We start from the raw sequence: 25,265 nt of genomic DNA, 5'->3' as shown, positions 1-25,265 counted from the left end.
TGAGACTCCTGTGAAAACTGGTGTAAGGTGTTTTTTTATAAACAAAATTTTGTTCTCCAGGAATGCAGTAACTGGGTCCTTTGATTATAGATTTGTCTGCATCTTCTATCAGAATTTTACAGATAGATCTGAGAGGAGATGTAGACAAACTTGCAACCACAGGACAAAAAAAGTAACAAATTCTTTTTAAAAAATTTTTTAGTTGTAGACACAATACATTTATTTTATGTATTTGTTTTTATGTGGTGCTGGGGATTGAACTCAGTGCTTCACATATGCAAGGCAAAGGCTCTACCAACTGAGCTACAACCCCAGCCCAATAAATTCTTTAATTTTACTTCATCTGAGTGAATTTTATTTCACTTTCTTTTCTGAAAGTAATTTGGGCTGGGGATATAGCTCAGTTGGTAGAGCGCTTGCTTTGCATGCACAAGGCCTTGGGTTCACTTCCCATGCACCACCAAAAAAAAAAAAAAAAAGTTGGGCTGGATATATAATTCATGATTGACATTTACTTTGTTTTGCTTGTTTTTCTGATGGGGTCTCCCCACCAGCTGGGATTACAGGGTCACCACAGTGCCTGGCTAACTCTCAGCATCTGTCACTTTCTCTGGCCCCCATGATTTCTGAGGAGAAACCCACCATCATTCAAGCTAGTTTCCCATTAGGTAATGTACCATTTCCTCCGGCTGCTTTCAAGATTTCTTGTTTTGCTCTTAGAAGGTTGATTTCTTGGTGTGGATTTGATTTCATCCTGTTCAGGATTCACTCAGCTTCATGAATCCACATCTTTTTACCAAATATGGGAAACTTCTCTCTTCAGTTACTCTTTCAGCTCCCTTCTTTTTCCTATCCTTGTGTGTGTGTGTGTGTTGCTGGGGACTGAGCCCAAGGCCTTGTGTATGCTAGACAAGCACTGTACCAACTGAGCCATGTCCCCAGCCGTCTTTTGGTACTTAGTATATTAGGTCTTTTGCTATTATCTCATAAGCCCCATGACATTTGTTCTTTGTTGCAGGGAAGCGGGGGTGTCCGTGTTTTCTGCTCAGATTAAGCAAATCCAATTGTTCTGTCCTCATATTTACTTATTCTATCTTCTATCATTTCCACTGTAGTATTCAGGCCAAGAAGTTTTTAGAGCTTGTCATTGCACAATTTAATGTTTTTGTTTATCTCTAAATTCTGTATATTTGTAGGTATTTTCTATTGTTCCAAGAGAATTTATAACTGGTTTTATGATGGAGAATTCTAATTTTTTTTTTAGAGAATTTTAATATTTATTTTTTTAGTTCTCGGTGGACACTACATCTTTCTTTGTATGTGGTGCTGAGGATCGAACCCGGGCCGCACACACGCCAGGAGAGCACGCTACCGCTTGAGCCACATCCCCAGCCCCATATGATGGAGAATTCTAGCATTCAGTTTATCTCACTAGTGGTCAGTTGATTGCTTTTTCTCATTTAAGTTGGTCTCTGGTTCTCGTCATGATGAGTGACTTTTGCTTAGTGTCCTGGACATCCTAGTTAGGAGAATGTGGATGCCTTTTTAATCAGGCAGCACTGTGTTTAGGTCTAGCAATACAGGTGCAGCTGAGGGGTTACGGTGTCTCTTTGGTCTGCCTGTGAAAATGGAAGGTGTCCACAGGCTAGGGAACCTAGAGCTGTCAGAGGCCCAACTGTGCCTGGCTGGGCACTCACTGTGTTGGGCTCCTTTCAGCAAGACGAGTGTTTCCGGTTGCTCAGAGTCCCAGGCCCTCTCAGGCCCCTGAAGGGCAAAGAGGCTTCAGGGGGCTGGTGCTTGTGGTTATAGAATTGCTTTTGCAGGTGCTGTCTAGCCACCCTGGAGCCTCTGGATGGGGGACAGGGGTCTCAGGCCTGCGGAATCAGGGCTTCCCAGGCTTGGCTGCTTGTTGTGGCAGTCTACAAATATTTGGGGGGCTTTATTCTGGGACAGCTTGCTTGTAAGATTTTTGGATGGAACCAGCATAGCCCGTAGGGTTAATTTTCCTGTTACTGAGCCAGTACCTTGAGTGCTCTACCCAAAGCACTGACTTTCCACTCTAGCTCATGGGAATGTGGACTCTCCTGGCCCTTTGTGAGCCCCAAGTGTCGTGTTCTCTGCTCCTTTGGGTGGTGCTCTTCCAGACTCAGTGTTCTCATGGGCATACCTAGGACCTCTGCAGCCTGTCCGGTGTGGCTCTCTGCCCCTGGAGCCCCAGCTCTCTTGGCTTCTCCAGTGCCATCATAACAGGGAGCTGCTGCTTTCCACCTGGGTGCCCTTTCAGAGCTAGGACCTGTAAGTCTCACCCACTAATCACTGTCCTGCACTGCCTGCTGTTCAGAATCTAAAAACTTCTGTATGTGCCCCCAGGTTTTTGCCGATCCAGGAAAGTAAATCCAGTCTTGTTACTCACACTGCAAGCACTAGTACCCTGTTCTTTATCTTTCTTCTGATGGCTTGTCAGATTCCTTCTGCAGTCACGGGAAAACCCTTTAGTTTTTCTCCATATCACCGATCTATTTTCTGTGTCAATCCTGTCCATTCAGATGTGGGCTTCATTGTTATTTCCTCTTCCAGCTCCTTTTCTGTATTTCATTTTTACCTTTGTAGCCTATTTTCTACTTGTGACTTAGTTAACTGAGTCAAAGATGTAGCTTGCTATCTTCCTGAATGTGGTTTTCTTCCCCAAGTTATTTTTTGATCCTATACTTCATTTGTTATCTTTATCCTTAAGAGTGTCCTGGAGATTCTTTCTTTCTGCAGTATTTCTTCATAGGCCCCCATCCAAGCAACACGCTCTGCCCAGACCTGGCACCTGTCTTCTGATGGAAGGGTAGCTAGCTCAGTTAGGGGGCAGCAAATGCCCTCTGAGCGACTCACTGCCTGGGCTGGTGAGGGTGCCTACTTCTCTGGATGACCCTTGGAACAGCCTGCCTCTGACACACTTTTCTACATTTACTCATTAATAGCCTACCCAGCCATGCAGATAGAAGGTCCATATTCCAGGCGTGGACCGACCTGGGGAAGGGTGGGAATACACATGTAAGAAGTGCAGTCCCTGGCATCTGTGCTTTGGGAAACCTGGGGGGCAGGAGGTTCCTCAGAAGTGGCCACCTGCTGTAAGAGCAGAAAGAAATCACAGTAGTGGCACCACAGAATCTGGGATGAGCCCCAAGAAGGAAGCCAAGTGTCTCAGCAGAGTGGTCATCATTCCAGGGCAAGAAAGCACTACTTTGAGGCCAGGGACCTTGGGTCAGTAGCTGGCGAAAATGAGGCCAGCAAGAGTGGACAGAGGTCTGATTAGAAGGTGAAGGAGATGGACAGAGGTGTTTTAGAAACCTTTCTGGCAAGGCAGGGAGGGTCTGGGGAGTCCCCAAACCCCCAGCATGTTTTGGCCTCACCCAGATGTTGGGTAAGGGCTTCCTCCAATGACAGCATTTTCTGTCACACATTCTTACTGCTCTGGCAAGGCCCACAGCAAGTGCCATGGGGCCATGGAGACAGAACACAATCCGACTTGTGGCTGAAACCCTTCAAACAGGGAATAAGGCTATTTACCCACAGTGCTGCACCCAGCTATGCATGGCCAGGGGAAGGAAGAACACAGTGAGGCCACTGAAGTTGGAACACTTTTTTTTTTTAAAGAGAGAGATGTTTGAGGATTAAATGAACTCTAAATAGGGCTAAGGGGAAAAGGGGAGGGAGGGGTCATAGGAATAGGAAATACAGTGGAATGCAATGCTCATCATTACCCTAGTACATGTATGAGGACACAAAGAATATGACTCTACTTTGTGTACAACCAGATATGAAAAATTGTGCTCTGTATGTCTAATATGAATTATAATGCATTCTGTTGTCATACAGAACAAAATTTTTAAAAAATAAAAATAAATAAAAAAGTCTTCCACTGATGGGCCACCCACCCATCAGTGATGAGAATACCCATGACGGGAACGAGACCAGATGGCCTTCCAGCACCATGCACAGCACAGCAGTCAGGATGGGAACTCCAGCGAGGCTGGACACTGAAGGGTGAAAACCCAATACAGAGTAGAGCAAGGTGGTTGCAGGAGGCCTGCCAGGCGCTCCACTGTCACCAGAGCAGAGAATAAAACGCCCCATGTGAGCTGTGGGACCAAGGCTCGAAAGAACCTAGCTGCTACAGCTGCCACCTCAGTTGGAGACTGGTGCCTGCCTGTGTCTGAGGCCTGGTTCCCAGGGGGTCTCTCCTCTGGCAAGGGAAGTTTTGGAACAGGCACTGTCATTTCCAAGCAGCCCTATTGAAAGCTAAAAAACAGTGCATTTACTGGAAGAACTCTGGCTCTATGAATTTGACAATGAAAATTATTGAGCCCACCTCTGAGCTTTCTCAGGAGAGGATTCAGTTGTTTTTATAACTCAATGCGAATAAACGCACATTCTCAACAAATCCAACATTCCCAGCAAAGGCTTTTTGAAGAGCTTTTTTTTTTTTTTTTTTTTAATAAATGTTTTTCCCACTCAATAAATCAATTCTGTAACCCATGACCCAGCACAAGAAGGCAACAGCGATGGGCAGTATGACTCCTCCGAGCTGGCCTCCCTAAGCTGTCAAGGTATTTTTTTTCCTCAGGGCAGGGCAATAGGAAGGGCAGATTCACAGGTTTTCTCATTTTTCAAGTTCTTTGACAAAAGAATGGTAAACATTTTACTAAGACTATATTTTAGCATTTTTCTTAGCACATTTTATGAAGAGTAGTGAAATTATAAACAAACCTAAGTTTCCAAGATGGAACATTTTTAAATGGATAAAGATGAGAACACCTTTGGAATGGATAGATGGTACGCAGCTGAGAAAGTCTCTGCTTAGAGACTGTAATTGGCGGCCTAACACTTCTTGGAATTTTTACATGAAAAATAATTGCTTGATTTTATTATTTGATAAATGTCCCATGTGCATAGGAACTCGTGATTTATTTTTAAACCTCTTGGGAAGGAAGGGAGTTTCTGCTCTGAGGAGTGCTCCTGCTGGTGCAGTGTGTAGGGGAGACCTAAGGAGTGACATGTGCCTCCCAGGACAGGCCCACTCACAAGTCATTCCTTCTAAGAGTGCTTGAAAAACATGCAGCTTGCACATCAAACTGTAAGAAGTACAGTTACAGAGACCCTGCAGAACACAGCCAGGAACAGACAGGAGTTAGGAAACAAAGATCTGGATGTCCAAAAGCTCCATGTCCCCAAGGGCCTGGCTACTCTAATCCACGTCTAGGGTAAGCCTCTAGGATTCCCCATCCATGGGAGACCAGAAATTCACTATTACTAGTTGGTTGGGGCATGTGGACCAGGGCCAGAAATGTGGCTTTGGCCTGAAAGTGGGGAGGAACCTCAAGATGCCAACAAATCTGAAAGCCAGTGTCACAGTCACCAGCAGGTTCCAGGGAACTCATTGGCCAAGCACCCAGCACAGCACGAACTACTCACTGCCATGAGCTGAGACTGGGTATATTCTTTAGAGGTGGGGGAGGGCAAAATATCTCTGAAGGATTTCTACTGGACAGGATGAAATGACTCAACTATCTGAAATGTCAGTTTAAAGAAAAAGTCTGACAATAAGCAAAGTGTTTTCCTATTGTGCAAATACTGTGAAGTCAGAACTAACAACTGACATGGCTTTCATTGTGGTCCCTTCCTACCCTGGGCATGTCTCCAAGAAACAATGAGCACTGGCACCAGTTCTCCCACAGAAGCACTCTCATGAGAGCATCCCTACCCACAATGCCTACCCTTCCTCCTCTGCACCCAGATGTGTGGCATGTTAGCCAGGGTCCACTCTCAAGTCTAAGGGTAAAATCCTGACGCTGACCTGCTGGATCTCCACCCAAGGTTAACCAAACAATCAGACATTCTGTAATTAAGAAAAGTCAAGTAAACCCCCATAGATGGCAGACAGGGGCAACTCCAAAGGAGAAAGCTAGCAGTTAAACCTGAGTGTTAGACAGCAAATGAAACCAGACAAATATTTATTTTGCATTTGATTCTACTGGTTCAGATGTCTGAACGCTGGAATGAAGCCACCTGCCTCTCTTCAGGGCTCCTCCTCTGGAGTGCATTAAGCTGTCCACGTGTGGCACATGCTGCTGATGATCCATGATCCTCCAAGGCCTCAGAGGCTCACTCCAGATAGGCCCCAGAACCACAGCAATTCAGAGACGGCCACAGTACAGTCCCAAGAGTCCAGACACTGTCTGGGCTGATTCCCTCCCGAGCATTTGTCCTGTCTTGGGACAGTAAAAGCCTGGCTCTGACAAGCAGGGCCTGGCTGACACTCAAGTGACCACTCAGGACCACCATGCCCCTCCCAGCCTGCTTCCTCTGGGCAATGTGTGAGAAAAGGCTCCCTGCCTTTTTATTTTTATCATCCAGATGTGGCTTCAAAGGGCTCTGAGATGTCCTTGCCACATCTGGATTGGAAAGCAAGAGCTGGTATTTAGGAGCCAGGTTCCAGCTCATTTGGACAGAATGAGTGATGTCTTTCGTCATTACTTTGTATCTCTCTTCAATAGTTGCTTGACCCAACATCTGTCTGCTCTATACAATGAAAATACAAACTAAGTGAGAATAGGAAAAAATAATTAAAGCATTAAATTGTACAAATTACAAATCTGTTCCAAAATATACTTACATTAAATAAAATACGCATTTCAGTAAGATCTACAGTGAATGACTGTGCTCTGGGAAGCCTCACATCTGGGCAGGGCCAGCATTTGCGGGAGAAGCTAAGAGAATGTGCATCCAACCACAGTGTGCCATGGTTTCTTACTGTCAATCTACAAGTGACACTGGATACCCATCTGCTAGGGAAGGGGAAGCAAGTGCTAGCCTCAATGCTGAGCCCATTACTACTTCCCAGGAGTCTCACCGACAGCCTAGACAGCACAGTTTCAGAAAAGTGAACATGTTAAGGGAGGCAGACAACTCTTTAGAGGCCCAAACACGTTTCCTGCTGTATTTATGCTGCATTCCTCGCCTACGGTGGGCGGTCAGGAGGATGGTCTTCTTCAGGACAAGGTCACAGGACTGGGATTGAGGGAGCGTGAGGACAGGGAGGAGGGCTACCTCGTGCTGCTTCACATTAGAGACAAACTGTGACACACAGTCCATGGGCCTGCAATCATCTCCTCTTATCATCTGGCATAACGCTTGATGTAGTCGTCCACCTTATTCCGGAAGTCCTCCTGTGGAGAAGAGAGAGAATACAATGACTGAGGGAAGCAACGCTTCAGAGTCAGATGCCCCAGAGGGAAAGCCCCTGTGAGAGGCCTGGCTCACGACACTGCCTGCTGTGCTGGGGTGGGCAGAGACATCTGCAAACCCTGATCACACCTGGCCCACAAACCAAGACTCCCTTGACGACAAACACAAGCATCAGCTGCTGCTCATGGGGCCCTTGTTACCAGATCTGCCTTCCAGAGTGGCTTTCTTGGACCTGCTGCCCACTTAAAATATGCTTATCTTTCATGGCCCACAAGTAGCCTAGCCCCAGCCTCAGGGTGACTGCACTGCCCAGAGGAAAGGTGGGTACGCTATGAAATGCCAACTTCACACACAAGAAGCAGAGTCCACCTGGATACCTAGGCATTTCAGGAGATAGAAGTGGGACTTGCATGGCCAGAATGACAGGAAAGCTTCAGATGTCTCTAGACCCACATGGCTGCCCTTACAATCCATAGGAGGCCCACGTGCCTGGTCATCTCAAGCACCCTGGCCAGATGGCACACCGCCCCCCACCCCGGGGTTTAATGCTTCCTCATCCACAGTGAGAACAGACCCCAGCCCCACTGCCAGCTGCTCAAGTGTGGGCCACATTCAGTGATAACAACTTTACCAGCTGGGTTCCATTATGCTTTTCCCTTCCCCATGGGTGTAGATGCTTTGTTTCAAAATAAATAGTCTTCTTCAAGGGATATAGGCACCCATTTACACTGCCAGCAGGCCAGGCACAGCCACAGCCACAGCCACAGAAAACAACCAGGTGAAAGCAACTCAAATTAAGGATGCATATCATCCTTGACCCAGTGACCCAGTGACCCAGTTCTAGGACTCCCTTCTGTTGAAATAAAACCACCTGTATTTCAGGTTGTATTTACAAAGGATATTTATTAAATTACTGTTCCTAGTTGGAAAAAAAAACTTCATGGGGAACACCAGCAAATGGTTTTTAAAAAATATGGTAGAGTCACTTCATAGAACATAAGACAGCTTCTGAAATGAATGAGTGCTGGTTGATGCATTAATTGGGAGGGAAAAAGTTAATTAAGGACAAAAAGGAATGGAAGATTAAGAGTAAGAAACAAGATCCACAATTCTGGGAAAAGGTCAAGCCCCGTGTGTATGCATGAAAAAGCTCAGCAAAGGCTGTGTGAGGTGGAGACAGCCTGCAAGAGCCCAGCAGTGGGGTGAACTTCAGGCTACCCGTTGCCGATGTGCCTGTGCTGTTAAACAAGGAGTCACTGCCTGTTACTAACACTCAATTTTACTAGGAAACCCCATCTAATAAAAACCATTTCTCTATGTAGGCAAACGCTTTCCCAAGATCACACAAGTTTTCTGTAACACATTTAACTTCCAGTCTTGCATTCCATCACTCTCAATTTCTCATTTGTGCAATCAAGAGATGGTAGTAATTAGGGCTGGGATGTAGCTCACAGGTACAGCACTTGCCTTGCATGTGCGAAGCCCTGGGTTTGATCCCTAGTTTCAAAAAAGAAAAGACCCCCCCCAAAAAAAAAAAAGAAAGAAAAAAAGGTAGATCTGTCTTTTTACTATCACACCAACTTAAAAAAACCTGTTCATGGCTCACCTTGTCCCGCAAATGATGTTCTGCAGCTTCAATATTCAGTGGATCATCAAAATTCAAAAGGTCCTTAAAAAGAGAGAAACTCAAGGTGAACACTGGAGAATCTGCTTGTCTGGTGTCAGTCTTCACCCTACAAAGCAGCAACAAAACCTAATCAGCCACCTGCAGGCTCAGCTGAGTTGGGAGCACCTCTGAGTCCTCAAGCTCCTGTGGTGTCAGAGTCCTGGGCTGGCTGGTTCTCTGTGCAAAACGATAGCTGACAGCTGACTGCAAGAGCTCAGGGGTATGTTTATATACAACTGTCTAAACATCAGTGGGAATGGAGAAAATAGCAACCACATTAACTTCATTAATTTCTGATATTTTGATAAATGGAGAATGATAACCACTCCCACTGTGAGCATTTCTAAATAAAAACCCCATTCTGTTTTATAAACATTAATTTTCCCTTTATTTAATGATACCTTTGCCTCCAGGCAACTGTTGTTTATCTTCCAAACTTTCTGGATCTCCCTGTCTTTGACAGACAGAGATCCCTGTGTCCTTCATGGACATCCACTCACAGGCTGGTGTCCCCGCCTCAGGGGAGCAGACTCTTCTTCTTCTTTTTTTTTTTTTCAGTACCGGGGATTGAACTCAGGGCCACTCAACCGCTGAGTCAAATCCCCAGCCCTATTTTTTTTTCAAATATTTTTTTAGTTGTAGTTGGACACAATACCTTTATTTTTATGTGGTGCTGAGGATTGAACCCAGCGCCTTGCATGTGCTAGGCGAGCACTCTTCCGCTGAGCCACAACCTCAGCACCCCCAGTCCTATTTTGTATTTTATTTAGAGACAGGGTCTCACTCTATTGCTTAGTAGTGTCTTGCAGCTGCTGAGGCTGCCTTTGAACTTGTGATCCTCCTGCCTCAGCCTCCTGGGCCACTGGGATTACATGCATGTGCCACTGTGCCCTGTGGGAGCAGATTCTTGATACCTTAAAAAGCAATGGCCTACCCACTCTCCTCTCCTCCCAGAAGCACCTGGACTTTGAAGCAGAGGCCACATCTGAACTCCCTGTTCTCCTTGAAACTCAGGCCAGCAAGACTTGTAAGGTGTGCCGTATGATGGGTCATTGTAAAGACAACCATATTCCTCTTCAGGAATTATGTTAAATTTGGGGATTGCATTCCTGATTTGGAAATAAATATGGGAATGATGGATAACACGGTACAAATATAGCAAAAAAACAAAACAAAAAAAAAAACTAAGAATTGGAAAATTAGACTCCAAGTCCTAGACATAGGCAAAATATATAAGTACATACTATATGCAATACCTAGTATATGTAAAGACTTCCCTTTACCATAGGCCTCACCTAGAATGAAAATATTAGATGGAATAACCAATACAGACTTAAGTCACACTCTGACTGGCTCTTCAGGATCTGGAAGCTTTGGGCACTTGGAGATGGGGAGCCACCACCAGATTTCTCTAAATAAAAAGTCTAAGGAACCAATGTGCATTTCCTTCCACCAACTCCCCAGTACCAAGTCACCAGCCCAAACCTGCTTATGGTTGAGGAACCTGGGCAGACAGATGGTTCCAGAGAGATGCTTTTGGTGGTGGAGCAAATGACAGTGAGAGGGCCCCCAAGAGGTCTGCCTTAGCTCCTGCTCTCAGTGGCTCTCAGGCAAACTGAGGACGCCATGGGCACAGCCAGACTGTCCTGGGGGCCGAGTGAAGGCCACAGCCACAGGTGTTGTCTCTCCAGGGAGCAAGGAGCTCCGGAAATCACTGTAAGTACTGGTTTCTTTGCTTGTGGGGCAGGTGTCCCCAGGAACACAGACAAAAAGGCAAAGGTAGGCAGGGACGCTCAGCTCAGTATGAAGCTCTTGTCAAGAAGAGCAGCAGACCTGGCCGCGGCATGTCTGAATAGTGCATACACACAACAAGGGCCAGGAGGATACCTTGGCAGACTGTCCAGGGCAGGTGTGTGTTCATGGAGGGTCCTGGGACTTTTCCAAAAGTAGAAATTATTTTTTATTCAGAGACATATCCATGGATGCTTTGAAAGCTCTTCTCTGAATCAGAAAGTAAAGATTCAAAGAAACAAGTATATTTTAAAAATTTTTTAGTTATACATGGTCACAATACATTTATTTTGGTTATTTATTTTTATGTGGTGCTGAGGATCGAACCCAGTGCCTCACATGTGCGAGGCAAGTGCTCTGCCACTGAGTCACAACCCCAGCCCAAGAAACAAATATATTTAAAAGCCAAGGTAGAGCTTTCAGGTGTGTCCTTCCAGTGCTGCCTGCCTGTCTGCCTGCCACCTGCGATTCCAGTCAGCCTACAGGCACTCTCATCCAAGAACAGCAAACTCCAGAGGCTCAGAGACAACAGAAAAAGGCTGTAAGGTCCTGGGTTCCTGGATGACCACTTCATCCACGTAACCAGGACCCCCAGGAGAGAAGAGGGCCACCAAATGGGCTGCCTGGTGAGATGGCAGGCACAGGCAGGGACTGGGCACAGAAAACACACAGGAATAGCTACCTGCTGAAGAAGCCAAGAGCAAGTGGAACCAGGCTTGTCACCCAGAAGGTGGAGGCAGCTTGCCCAGCAGGGCTTCCCCTGATGGCCTCCCCATGTCACTCCAAAGCCCCTGAGGTTCCCATGTCACAGTTCTATCTCTGACCATAAACAGCGATAGGAAAGATGGGTAACTACGTGCATGGCTTGCTTTTAATCCCCTGGGCTAGCATTAAGGTGATGTTTCAAACCAGGGAAAGCAAAACAACTTGGGAGTTTGATCAATATACTTACAGTAAATAAAGAATTTAATCCCCAAACAACATCCTGAAATAAAAAAGAAAACAGAAAACAAAATTTTAGGCTCCTGCTCGATGAAAGTCTTTAAACCCATGACCAAAAATATGCTTTGTGCCATACCAAAACCTATCCTAAGAACTTTTTTTCCCCCTCAAGACAAAGAGAAAATAATCTCTTTTTTTCAAGTATAATAAGCCAGGAAATTTAGAGACCAAGCAGCCACAGGAATAGATATAAGGTCAAAGGGAACATCAACTACCCTTCCTCAGACTCAGGGCAGGAGCCCACAGGCCACATGCGTGCTTCTGCCACCAACCAACCACTCCCACCAGCCATGACAAATAGGCTTCTGACTTCTGAAAAGTACCTTAAAATAATATCTGTTGTTTTTAACATCAATTGCACTTGGAGCTCATGGATAAGCTAATTACCTATGTCCTACTGAGTTCTAATACTTTTGCTCTACTTAACTTCCAGATTTTTATTAAAATAAAACTGAAAGCCGCATTGTTCCACCTGTACGGACTCAAGATCTTCAACTCAACTACAAAGTCTTTCTCCCTCTGTCTCTTCATCAGCTAGAGTCTTTCATCTTTTTTAAGCTGGATCTCATGATCATCCCATATTCTCTGCTACTTGGTAATTTTTATTTGTCTTCTCTGCTTTCTTTCATCCACCCACCCACTGGCCCAATCCCCATCCTCCTGGTGTGAGCTAGGCCTTGGGCTGGAGCTGGGTGTGGGAATAAGCTCCACTTCTATTGGTGGGGTATCAGACAGAGGGCTGGCCAGCAGGTCAACACCAGAGCACTAATCCTGGGGGACAGGCCCCACAGTGGAAGTGGCAGTCATTTGAGTGGGGGCCTGCGGGAGGAGCAGGAATCTGCCAGGTGGAAGTCTGGAGGAGGGGGTACCTACCAGGTAATCTGGCAGACACTAAGTCCCGAGAGGACAGAACACATCAAGGGCATGAAGAAAGGCTGGAGAGAAGGCCAAAGCTTGGGAGGAACTGGGTCACAACTGCATGAAGTCTGCAATATTCCTTGACACTGGACTGGGGTCAAAACCCCTTCCCTGCACTGTTCTTCCAAAGTGTCAATTTGTGATAGAAACCCACCATCTGACAGACCTTCTGGCCACCAGGAGTGATCTACACAGGAAAGACTGCAGCTCTCTCCTGGGCACTCTCCTGTTGAATGAGCAATGGCTTCCTATGCTGTCTGTTGGTGTGGCTCTGAAATTGCACTGTGTGCTCCTGTCCCAGGCTCCTGAATGGCACCTGGCACTGGCCAACGAGACTGACCCAACCAGAACAGACTGGAGCCAATGCTTCACCAAGCAGCCTAGGCAGTGGGCAGTGGGGAGAGGAGGAAGCAGGTGTGCCTGGCCACCTGTGTGGGGTGCCAGGTGAGGACCATAGAGGAGGACTTGTGCCCCAAAGGTGCCGACTCTTACCTTTAAGGTTCTCGTGGGAGCCCAGCCAGTGCCATCTATCGAATGTTCTCTCAGTAAACTGAAACAGACACAGAAATGCACAGCAGCTAGAAAGGAAGCACCTAAGTCACCTGAGCCAAAGGCACAGCTGGAATGCGACTAGAGTCCTCAGCCCACTGTTTTATCTTAGGACAAAAGGAGATCTACTTTTTGGGAAACCTGTCTTTGCTCTGCAGCTTGCTGTTTCCTGTCCTGCTGAGGGCTGCCTTCTCTACCTCCAAGATTGAATATATATTCAGTTATAATAACCTGTGTTATTTTTATTTACTGTACCTTTAATCCTAGCCACAGATGTTTAAAGCGTACTTAAAACAACATACAAGAAATATTGGTCAACTTAACATTCAAAAATGATAGCAACAAACATGAAAACAGCAGCTGGGCACAGTGGTGCACGTCTGTAATCCCATGTGGCTTGGAAGGCTGAGGCAGGAGGATCATGAGTTCAAAGCTAGCCTCAGCAACTTAGTGAGGCCACAAGCAACTCAGTGAGACCCTGTCTCTAAATAAAATATAAAAAGGACTGGGGATGTGGCTCAGCGGTTGAGTGCCCCTGGGATCAATCCCTAGTACCAAAAAAAAAAAAAAAAAAAAGAAAGATAAAAAGAAAAATTTAAAAGAAAAAGAAAACAAAACAATAAAACAGCAATAACTAAAGCCCAAAGCTGACCATTTTTGTATCAAGCATAATGGAAAGTGTTGTGTCGTTAAACTTACTTCATGCCTCTGACAACCCCTGAATAAAGTGCCAACATTTCCTTATCTTACAGAGAAAACATGCCCAAGGAGCACGCTTGGCAAGTGGTGTGTCGTTCAAACCGAGAACCTGTGTTCTGAGCCACCACTGATGGGGCTCAATACGATGTTGAGTTCATCACACAGACATTTTGTAATTATTTATGTGGGTGTGGCAGGGGGTAATGCGAATGGAACTCAGATACAACACTACTGAGCTACATCTTGCTAAGTTGACCAGGCTGGCCTCACAATTGGGATCTTCCTGCCTCAGCCTCCCAAGCTGATAAAATTATAGGTGTGCACCATCACACTCAAATCACACATGACATTTTTAAAACATTTTATTTATTTTTTAGTTTTGTAGTATTAGGGATTGTACCCAGGAATACTCTACCATTGAACTACACTCCTAGCCCTTTATTTTTTTTATTTTGAAGCAAGGTCTTGCTAAGTTTCCCAGGCTGGCTTTGAACTTGCAATCCTCCTGCCTCAGCCTCCTGCGTCCCTGGAATTATAGGTGTGCACTGCAGTACCACCTCTCACAAGACAAGTTAGTAGATATTTTTTTAAAACTAAGAAGGGAAAACTTCAGCAGATTAATGCAAAATTCGGGAGAGGATTCACTCCTTGGTTGGAAGGACTGAGCCGCAAGGTGGCACACCAGGTTTCAGAGGTGTGGTGGGGTCCTGTTTCTTAAACTGATGCCTGAGGATCATTTTATATCAGCTACAAATGCACACTGTGTTCTCTCACATATGTTATTCCATTCTTTGATAAAACTGAGTTACTGTCAAGCTTCTGTTGGAGATAAAGTTATTTTTGCATTTGTTAAATTATTATATTATGCTATTACTTTGATCTGTACATAGAAGTCTCCAGGCTAGCTGTTGATATCAGGCTTTTATAAAAAGGCCATAATTATAAGCTGAGACAATCTGTGGGGGGGCAGTATTGGGGATTAAACCCAGAGGCACTTTACCACTGAGCAACATCCCAGCCCTTTTTATTTTTCATCTTAAGACAGGGTCTCATTAAGTTGCTGAGGACCTCACTAACTTGCTGAGGTTGGCTCCAACTTACAGTCCTCCTGACTTAGCAGAATTACAGATGTGTGCCACCATGTCCAGCAAGGCAACTATTTTTTATTAAAATATGTTGAAATCCACGAAATCCACATAAGTCAATTCAAATCAGGAGAAAATATATACTTAGAATTTGAATTAAAGCTAAAATCTTAATTATCTATGAGTATCGGTGAGAAAAAATATAACCAAACTTATATAAGACATTAAAATTTACTTTGAACTTTAAAAAGAAAACTCAAATCATTAAACCTAAAAACTGGATGGGCATCTTTCTGCTTCACAGAGATTTCAGTGAATTTGATGTTAGATGAATTAGAAACTTCTATAACTTTTGAATACCTTTTTGGGAACCATCTGTCAAATCCTAGTGGCTTTTACGGTCCAGTACAAGACTATACTGAGTTGGGGGCACGGTTCTGATCTAGCTCATCCTCTTTTAATGTCACCTTTGGTTAGGTGCTTGTTGGTTTCCTGGACTTACCTACCAAACAGCAAGCCTCATAAGAGCAGGGAATGCAAATTGCTCTCCACCTGCTTAGGCATGATCAGAAGCAGGGAGGGGAGGCAAGCGAAACAGAGGGAGCTCAGGTTAATGAGACGCCTGTCAGTGTCCTTGTGGTTTTGCCAGAGCAGGAAAACTTCACACATGGAAGCAGGTACCTAGGAAGCAAGTGCCACTGGGGAAGCTAGGCCCAGGGTCTAATGGCCATGGGTCTTATCAGCCTGTGGGCAGCAGTGAGGCTCTCAGGGTATGGTGCTCTAGTCATTGAGGAAGTTCTAGCCTGGCCTCAACAGAGGATGGTCCAACAGGAGCTCAGATACAAGACTTACGGTCATCAGGTTACTAAGAAAAGAATCAGAGAACACCTAGGGACTACACTGAAAGCCTGGACTCTGGAAGAAAAAGGCTGAAGCACAATCACTTAGCTCCTGACCTTGGGCCTTCCAATCCCCAACAAGGGGCTTCTGACCCTTTGCCAGGAGCACAGTGAGGTCCCTGCAGGACCAGGCAGCCACTTGAGTAGGGCACATAAGTATGACAGGGCCAGTCAGAGCAACCCTTTAAAGAGGGAAGTGGTCCTGCACACTAATTGGCACGTGTCCCTCTAGATCCAGGTGCTACTCGAGCCTACTGAGAAGAACAAAGGTGGAGGCTGCCAGTGAACTCTGCACACTAGAAGCATGCCTGGCTCTCTCCTTTATCCAGGAGATGCACGGTCAGGCCCTACTACTGCAAAGATACTGTCTACTTTTTACTAACAATGAATTGGCCCTTGTACACACGATGACATTGTTTTCTTAGGTTAACTCCCTAGAAGAGCAGCAGACAAGTCCAAGGGTAAAAACAAGTTACAAGAAGACCACATTGTTGCAGGACCTGGAAGAGCTGTACACGCACCCTCCAGCTAAGAGCCCGCTCCGGCCCACCTGCCCCCAGCACTGCTTCAGTGTTGGCCATATGACAGCAACCCGCTGCACCTTGTGGTGTTTCTGTGCCTTTTCCTGGTCACCAGTAAGGCTGAGCATCTGCTTCTCCTGTGAATCACCATGTGTGATGCTGCTCATTTTTCCAGGGGCAGTGCCCATCTTTTGCATGAGTGGTAAGTATGATTTACACACAGAAATCTTTCATCTTTCAATACTGTGCTTATGTATTTTTAGTTTTAACATGGTTCAACTTGGCAATGTTCTGTTAAGGTTCCTGGCTTTTGTCTCAGGCTGCCACCTGCTAGCTGCTGCCATACTTTACTAATAATCTGGTTTCCCAAAAGACACTACAAGGGTAGGATTTCCTATCCTGGACCCAATACTAACAGAAGCAGGAGACACTCATGGAAGCAGAGTGAAGCGAGTCCCCTGGAGTCAGAGGGCTGTGAGCAGGGGAAGCTGAGAGGGGCTCACACCTGCAACTAGGGTCTTCAGATTCTAAGGTTTCGATGCTTAAAGGAAACATACTTTAAAAGTCATGCCTGGACATAAAATGTAAGTTTAACTATCTATCAAAATAAGACTGGCAAGAAAGGAAACAGCACACATAAAAATGGATTGGGCCAGTGGGCACGGACTGCACTTTTGAGCCAGAAAAGGTCTAAAAGGTTTCCCAGTAGCTCAGAGCCACATACCTTCTGTTTCCTTCCAAAGTGGTAAGTGTTTACTGAGAGGAAAGAGGAGTGGGAGAAAAGGACAGGGAGGCCATGACCGAGAACAGCCTCCAACCAGAGCATTTCATACTACCCAAGATATGTGCTTGGAAAACGCACACTGCCTCCTTTCCTAGCACAGTAGAATATGAGCACAGAATACTTAGCCTGCCCAAGTCCCACAGTTGCCAGAGATGGGTCTCCAGTTAAATCCACTTGGTCTGAACAATTAACATCACTGCCTTACTAAGAAAAGGAGATGATATGCAGAAAAAGAAAGTCCAAATGATAAATTTACTTCTAAAACAAAAAGTAAAAAAACCTAATCCACTGATCTCCTCCAGTTCTCTCCCTTAGAGACCAGCACCCTTTGAAGGGGCACAAGCCCTCACTTTGTGCCACTGGAAGAATGAGACACACAGGGCCACATGCTTATATAGGGAAGCTGTCACTTCAGAAGGGCTCCTACATGATCACATCCATTCTGGGGATTGAACCCAAGAGTGCTCTACCACTGAGTTGTACCCCAAGTCTTTTTCTTCTTCTGAGTCAGGGTCTTGCTAACTAGTGGTCCTCCTGCCTCAGTCTCTGGAGTGTAGGAATACAGGCAATCACCACTGCACCCCACTTATCAAGCCCATTCTGGTACAAAGTACATCCAAGGCAAGCACTGAGGACAGCTTAGCCTGTCATCTACACTTTTTCTCCTGGGCTTCATTAATCATATCTTCCCTTCTTAGCTAAAATCAGCAACATCCAGGGAATGTGACCTCTCACTAAGGGAGGTGGCAGAAGGACAATGGCCTCCAACAGGTACATCCTGTACTGAAGGCCAGCAGGGCTTTGGCCACAAAATGCAGTGGAAGGATGCCATCTGCAGGCACAGCTGGAAGACAAGGCTTGGAAGCAGCTGTTTCAGTGAACCCCAGACCTTTCCTACTCTTGGCCAAGCTTCAAGGTCTCCTCTGAGAGGAGATGGGATGCAAAGAGACCAGCACTCACCCAGTGTCCAGGAGAGCATGAGAGGGAGAAGGCTCACCTTAGACATATTTCCCCTGTCTCCGTGATGTTGGGGTGCCAGATCCTGGTCAAGCATTTCACTTTGGGAGGCTGCAACATAAAGAGAGAGAGATGTCACCACAACAACCTCTCTAGGTCACACCTGTGGCCCAAGCCTTTCCACGTCCCCATCTGGTCATAATTTCGAGGCTTGCCCAACATGTAGGCTAACTTTCCAGGCTTAACTCAACCCTGAATGCTGTCCCAGTTGCCTAGGCAGGACAAGTGCTCCTCTCGTGAGTCTAACCACACCTCTCTACAAGGGCCATGTCCTGAGGGCCCTGGACACAGGGCTGTGGAGCCAGAGTCTGTAGTTCATTCCGGGGAAAGCTCCCATGCCCTCCTGGCCGTAGCTCAACAGACTCTTGAGTACCAAGCTACTGAGTCACAGCTGAACGTCACTGCTCCTCACAAGACCAGCCGGTTACCCTGGCTGTGTGCTTCTAAAGGTGCTAACACTACGTACATTTTCCTACAGAATAGTTCCAGTCCACTTAAAGAGGGGGAAGAACGAAGTGGCCCATGGGCATGAAAGGTACCAACATCATTCACAACTTGGCATGTTTGAATAAAGTTCTTCTCTCTATTTTAAAAGTAAATCACACTAGAAATTAAAGGGAGAACAAAAATGAAAGGAAAAACATTTATTTATATAATACTATAGGCATAATTACATAAATGAATAGTTATGTTTCCTTTCACTTGTTTTTGTAATTGTACACACTCACAAAATAATTCCACCCAGAAATAATCTCCACTCACAGCTGATGCACTCTTCTAGGCCTCAGACACACATAGGTGTGTGTGCAAAAACAGCATTTTTCTTCACAGGAGTGGGAACACGTGCTGCATCTCTTCCTATCTCAGCGACCACCTCAGGCAACCTTCCTGCATTCTTGACATCTAACAACACTGCTGGGTGGTAGGCTGCTTCCCACCCACACTCCAAGCCATTCCACACCAGTGCTTATATCTTTGCTCACATCTTTATAGGAAATAACTCCTCAGGATGAAACCCCGAGAGTGACACTGCTCGGGAATCCTGGCTCTCATGCAGTGCTTTGTGTCCTTCAGGAGGCCAAGTCGCCTCCCATGCAGGGAGGCAGAGGGGCCCTCCTGCAGTCCCCTGTGGCTGGTATGTAGTAAGCATCCGGGCACAGTCTCATCAGAATCTCATCTCATAAAGGATCAACCATTTGTCAAATAGGGTGGCATGCTCCCTGCTCGTCATTTAGTATTCAATTTTATTTATGCTACTTTCTGAGGTGTGGAAGGTTTTTCTTTTAATCTTTGGGGTCAAAATTTCTCTTCTGATATCATACTTAAAATGCCTTTCACCATCCAAATACTCTCCTTTTACTTTTTCTAATATTCACAGTTTCATTTTTATTTGTATAACAAACACTGTTTTCTACCTGATATCAAAACCACAAAATCGTGATTAAATCCACTGTGCAAACTTATATGTCTGAGGGTGAAAGAATTTAGGTTGAGTTTAAATACAGTTCACATGCTCTCCTTTGTTTTCTGCAAATAAGTGGGAATGCATTTGAAACATGTCTGGAATAAAGCTGACTTGATGTTTATTTCCAATAAGGTGTTTAGGCTGAGGAGGGTCAGAGCTGCACCCCTCCACACAGCTGAAGAGAGCCAAGTCCGGGGGGACTGAGTCACCCATGCTCAGCATCTGAAGAACAGAAAGGAGTGGCCAGCTTGACGCTCTCCCAGACCAAACGCCTTTTCTGGAGCATTCCTGGAGCTGAGGCTACTAGTGCTCCCAAAGTGACTTGTTTGTCCTTCCTTCTCCTCGCCCCACAGCTCCCCCAGGCAGAAGCTGACACAGACGCCTCCTCTATCCCTGGCGCCCTTTAACTGTGAGGCTGTGACAGGGCAGAGCTCTGCGTTAGAAATGTGGACCTGGACTCTGAGACCCAAAGTGCCCAACAGCACCTTGTCTCACGAGTCCTTCCCTCCCTCACTCTTGGATCCCCCTTCGGTGCTTGCACCCATTCATATAGCTAAGAGCTTAACTCTGCATTACACATCAACAAGGAAAATAGGATTATTCAATGGACCCCTGGCTAACGATTTGGAAATACAGATCCCCCTTACAGCTTTATTCCAGACACAATAAAACTAAATGTAAGATGGGCACAGTGGCACACATCTAAAGTCCCAGCAACTTGGGAGCAAGGTAGGAAGATCGTAAGTTTGAGGCCAGTCTCATCAGTTTAATTCTTGTCTCAAAATTTAAATAAATAATTAAATAAATAAATAAAGGGTAGGGATGTGGCTCAGTGGTAGAGTATTCCTAGGTTCAATCCCTAGTACCATGCCAGGGGGAAAAAATGCCAAAGACCATTCATAGCCTAGAATATCTAAAATGTTTGCCGCTTTGCCCTTTACAGAAGGTCTGCTTTATAAGCTATCCAAAACCCAGCCATCCAGTGGCCAACAATACAGGGCTGGCTTAACCCAGTACACACTGTACAATGAATGTTTACTGAAGTCACTATATATTCCAAGCACATGGTTCAGAGCTCATTTTATAGTGTCCTCACAAAAGAAAGCCTTAAATTAACAATGGTTAACTAGATACTTTGAGCAGGAATAAGATAATGTTTACCAAGGAGTCCTATGCCATTTTTTCCAAGGAGGTGCATTTGAGGCACCCTTGCTAATGAGGCTATGACCATACAGTAAGTGTCTGTCACATTGTGAGTTGAGGAGCCCAAGCTGCCAGGCTCTGTGTGGACAGCTCCATGCAGAGACCCTGAGCTTTCCTGCGACTCTGTTTCCAAAGGGGGTCACTGGTGGTTAACATTCTGTTCTACACAGCCATGCCATCTCATTTCAAAGTACAAATACAATGAATGAAATGGAGAGGCAAGTGGGATTCCAGGAGGTACCTGTGGTCATCTGAGTGTCTCTGGGTTCCCTCCCTCGGTGCACAGGGCGGAAATGGCCAACAACAAACAAAGCGGCATGACACAAGTCACTTCCAGGAGGAAACCAGAGAAACGAGTACAGAGCCGTTCTTTTTCTCCTGCTTCTCAAATCTGCCTGGTGACCAACACCCAGGCTGTCAGTACTCTTCTGGGGTCCACTCTACCCAAGGAATCAGCTTCCAGGAGTCCTGCTTTTGTGTCCATGGTGACTGGAATCCCTAAGGGCCTACAGTGCCTGATACTGCAGGAGCTCAATAAGTGTCACTAAACCAAATCAGCCAGTTTCTAAGACTGAGAGATGACAAGGCAGGCTTCAGGCTGTGAGGAAAAGTTCAGAGACAAAGGGACAGGAAGAAAACAACTCACCAGGAAATCTGAATTCTAGTTGCTGGGATGTGGGAGCATGTGTGTGGATGGATACTGAATGGACACTTTTCTTTGCAAGTTTTTCTAAAATTATGACTTACTTTATTAATTAAAAGTTTTTTTTCAATTTATAATCCTTATAAACCAACCTTCACTGCAAAAACCATAATTCTTGGGTGTTTTAAATCTTCATGAAGTACATAAGTCACGTGAGCAAAGCTGTGGCACAGGAGTGGAGAAACGAATAAGTCCCTAGTCTCGGCTGACATTGCTGACAGTGGAGCCGTCTGTCCAGGCTCACACTCATGACCTCTATTCAAGGGCCTGCAGCCTGGCCCTTGCATGTATTGGCTTAATTTTGTTTTCTACACTATTAAGCAGAGTTGACCTCCAGAAATATGAGCAACAGGTGCCTAAGAAGACAGGCACAGGCTACACACTGGACACGCGTCTGAAAGATAACTGCAGGCTACTGCCAGGAGCTCACAGGCTAGAGGGAAGAGGCTACAGAACTCTGTAAGGAAAGATTAATTACAAACATTTTTGTATTCAACTCAGCACTGCACCTCCTGGTCTCCTGGAGACCCCTTGCTGTGGACCCCACATTTGCCTAAAGAGAGCAGAAACAGGCAAGAACAAAGCCCACCCCAGCTCTTCTCAGTGACTTTGGGTAGAGAGCATTACACCTGGCCAGCCCATCTCACTGCTGCCAGAGCAGCAGCAGTGAGACAAAGGAAACACAGAATCATGGTGACAAGCCAATGGCCAGACACTGCATGGGATCTGTAGCACGGCTGCAGGACAATGCACCTCTGCTCTGTTCGGGGACTGTAGTGGGCAGGACAGCAGAGCTAACCTCTGGGACAGCCTTCAATTCTTGAGGGACACAAGACGCAAAGGTTCAGGGGTTTTAGCCACAGTCTACTCAATTTTCCTGCAATTCTTTCCGCTTCTTAAAGTCACATGTGGGTGGAACAGAATGACCGACATTACCAGGTGTAGACAAAGGGAAGGGCGCACATTTACAAGCTGGGCAGCCCTGCACATGCACTGGCCTCATCAATTCAGCTGTCTGCACTGGCAAAACTACTTAGCAAGTTTTGTTTTGTTTTGTTTGGGGTTCTTTGAGACAGGGTATTACTATGCTGCCCCAGACTGACCTCAAACTCCTGGACTCAAGTGCCCTCCCACCTCATCATCCTGAGGAGCTGGGACAACAGGCGCATAACTCCTTGCCCAGCTTTAATTAAGTTTTAAAAGTTAACCTGCTGGGCTCTAACTCACTACCATATAAAGAGACTAGAATATTACGACCAGCCCCTGAACAATGGTGGAGGATGGACAGAGGTGACCTGAACAGAAACACCTGGACATAGATGTTCTGTCACGACTGCTCCCACCTTCATGTTTCTCACACTTTGCTTTCTTTCTCTAACAAGAACAACAACTTCACAACTAAATGGCTCCTCAAGGCCTGCTGGAGAAGCACAGGGGCTCGTGCTAAACTTCTCCCTCAGCTAGCCAAAGGACAGTGATGTGAACTCACCCACTTTAATTCACAGTCCTAATTCTTCTGAGGTACAGTCTACAGAGATGGTCTATGTCCAGCCTAGAATTTTACATTCTATACTCCTAGGTTTCCAGAAGTCAAACTGTCTCCAATTCTAAATACCTGTACTTAAGCCAAACAACCTCCCAAGCTGCCTCAATAAGGTTTTTGGTGTGTAATCTGGAAAAGGTGGACAGTCTCAGTGGGTATCTGATGGGCTAGACAAACACCTGAAATACACATGCTTTGTTTAAAAATTAAATTTCTTTTTTCCCCTTAAATTGCCAACTATCCCTCATCTTTATAAAGAACTCTTAACATAGTAGTGCAGCAAAAATCAATTTCTAGAGATTAAAGTTTGGCTTTAAACAAGAGTTGCAGCTCTGAGCTGTAACCTGGCATGGGGTGGGAGATAGAAGGAAACCAGCAGCCACAGGCAGAATAATGGGGCACATGGTGTCCCCAGGCCCACATCCTTAAGCCAACAGAGACTTCATCTTGTCCGTGTTCCCCCACAGATTTCTCTTACACCCCTGCACTCTGATCCTGTATTAAGCATACACCTTGATACCACAGGCACTGCCGTGGGCACAGCCTGAGGTGTGTCACCAGGTGCAGCCTCTTCCCCTGTGCCCCGGGCTCAGAATCCTCCACAGCTTCTCGGTGCCAAATTGAAAAGGCCAACAAACCAGAGACTTCTTGTTGTCTTCTCCATTATTTCTTGACTCCAATTTTTTCTCTGCCAAGTGGCCTTCTGCCTTCCACGGGGGAAGCTCTTCCACACCTGTGACCACAGATCCACACATTCCCAGCTCACTTGGAGCACCCTCCCCCTGCTATGGGCCAAATCAGGACAACCCAAATCTGGTTCTTTAGAAGTCACACTGGTCTTCACCACTTCCAAAAGTGACCTCCTTCCCTTCTCTGAACGCCACACATTGGCTCCTGTCACCATCAGCCTGTCTGCTACTTACCACTTTCAGTGCTTCATTGGCTTTTTACCCTTTATTTCACCTCCCTAATGGTTCTGTTAGTTCCTCAAAAGCCAAGAGAGATGTGATAGTATTTGGTATCGTTATTACCTAGGAGGGTCTTTGAGAGATTAACAAGTACCTATGGGTAAAAACTACTCATAGCTTACAACAAGCTATTATTCTCTCAAAGTCTGAAGTACCTAGTTATGGACTTCTGGAACTTTGGTGTTATACCATAAACAAAACTAGTTTTAAATTAAAAATATACTTTTTTTCCCCTTACTTAATAAGTAAGACTTTACGTGAAATACACAGGCCAACTGCCTGGCACATAACATTCACAACCATTTGTTGAACAAATGTACTTCTCTACTGAATTAAGTACGGCTGATGAGTGAATTCACCACAGAAACACTAGCAATCTTGTGCTGGGTCCCAGGGCGTGAGGAGGGGCAAAGGCCTTGCGTGGCCACAGGCCCCCTGGCAGACACCCCCTGGGTACAGGAAGACAAAGTGTAGGTACAGGCTACTCACCACCATGTTGTATGCGTCAGGAACTTCAGTTTCAAACTGAAATTTTCCACCCTGGTAGTAACCCTCATCTATCAAAAAACACAAAACAAAACAAAAAAATCCTTTAAATTAAAAAAAAAAGAGGAAACAAAAAGCAAATACTACATTAGGATACGGCAAACACAGAATAAGAGGTTACAATGAGGGCTGCAGTGTTCCTTAGCCAAAGGCAGGCACATGGGCAGGGCCTTCCCCTGACCTGGGCAACAGGGGATCCACCTGGATCGCACAGTGAAGAGCAGCATTCTCTCGGGGCTTGGCTGCTCGCCACCCCACATCCTTTCTGCTCCACGCTGTTATAGGTGTGTACCCTCCTAACCTTGCCTCCTGCTTGGGTGAGCTCCTCTGCTTCTTCCTGGCCTCTCCAGCACTTGCATGACTTCTAGCCACTGGGCTCATATTTGCTGAGTACCCTCTCTCTGCCAGGCTTGGGGGACACAGCTGGGAACTAAACTGCTGCTTCAATGAGTGCTTGGTGCAGCTTCAGAGCAGGCCCTCAGAAAATGGGGGCTGGTGGGCTGCAGGATAATGTCTGGGCCCCGGGTTCACAGACACCGTAGGCAGTCCCTTCTCTCCCAACTGCACTGTCTGGGTGTCAGGAAATGGCTACAGGTGCTGTTGCCTGTAGAGGGCGCTCCAGCATGAATGACCAGGAAAAAGACTCCTAAACCTCAGATTGTTTTCAAAC

The 25,265-nt window shown here is 45.9% G+C and overlaps 1 protein-coding gene across 6 annotated transcripts in view; it reads right to left on the bottom strand.

The window, feature by feature from the left end:
- Positions 1-5,985: 5,985 nt before the first annotated feature.
- Positions 5,986-25,265, bottom strand: part of Ube2f (ubiquitin conjugating enzyme E2 F (putative)) — a 54,717-nt gene continuing 35,437 nt past the window's right edge. For 4 of the 6 annotated variants that reach the window (XM_078018337.1, XM_078018339.1, XM_078018340.1 and 1 more), the window contains 6 exons: positions 24,539-24,606; positions 18,148-18,218; positions 13,106-13,163; positions 11,646-11,678; positions 8,843-8,905; positions 5,986-7,217 (listed from right to left, as the gene is read on the bottom strand). In XM_078018337.1, the coding sequence (XP_077874463.1) occupies positions 7,167-7,217; positions 8,843-8,905; positions 11,646-11,678; positions 13,106-13,163; positions 18,148-18,218; positions 24,539-24,606 (344 nt within the window). In that variant the 3' untranslated portion in view covers positions 5,986-7,166. Of the gene's footprint in view, positions 7,218-8,842; positions 8,970-10,789; positions 10,904-11,645; positions 11,679-13,105; positions 13,164-18,147; positions 18,219-24,538; positions 24,607-25,265 lie in introns of those variants that run through there. The other 2 variants (XR_013424448.1, XM_078018341.1) reach the window with 2 other exon arrangements.

Source organism: Ictidomys tridecemlineatus, chromosome 7 (assembly GCF_052094955.1).
Source record: "Ictidomys tridecemlineatus isolate mIctTri1 chromosome 7, mIctTri1.hap1, whole genome shotgun sequence".
Classification (NCBI taxonomy): domain Eukaryota; kingdom Metazoa; phylum Chordata; class Mammalia; order Rodentia; family Sciuridae; genus Ictidomys; species Ictidomys tridecemlineatus.
This window is presented reverse-complemented; position numbering and strand designations above follow the sequence as displayed.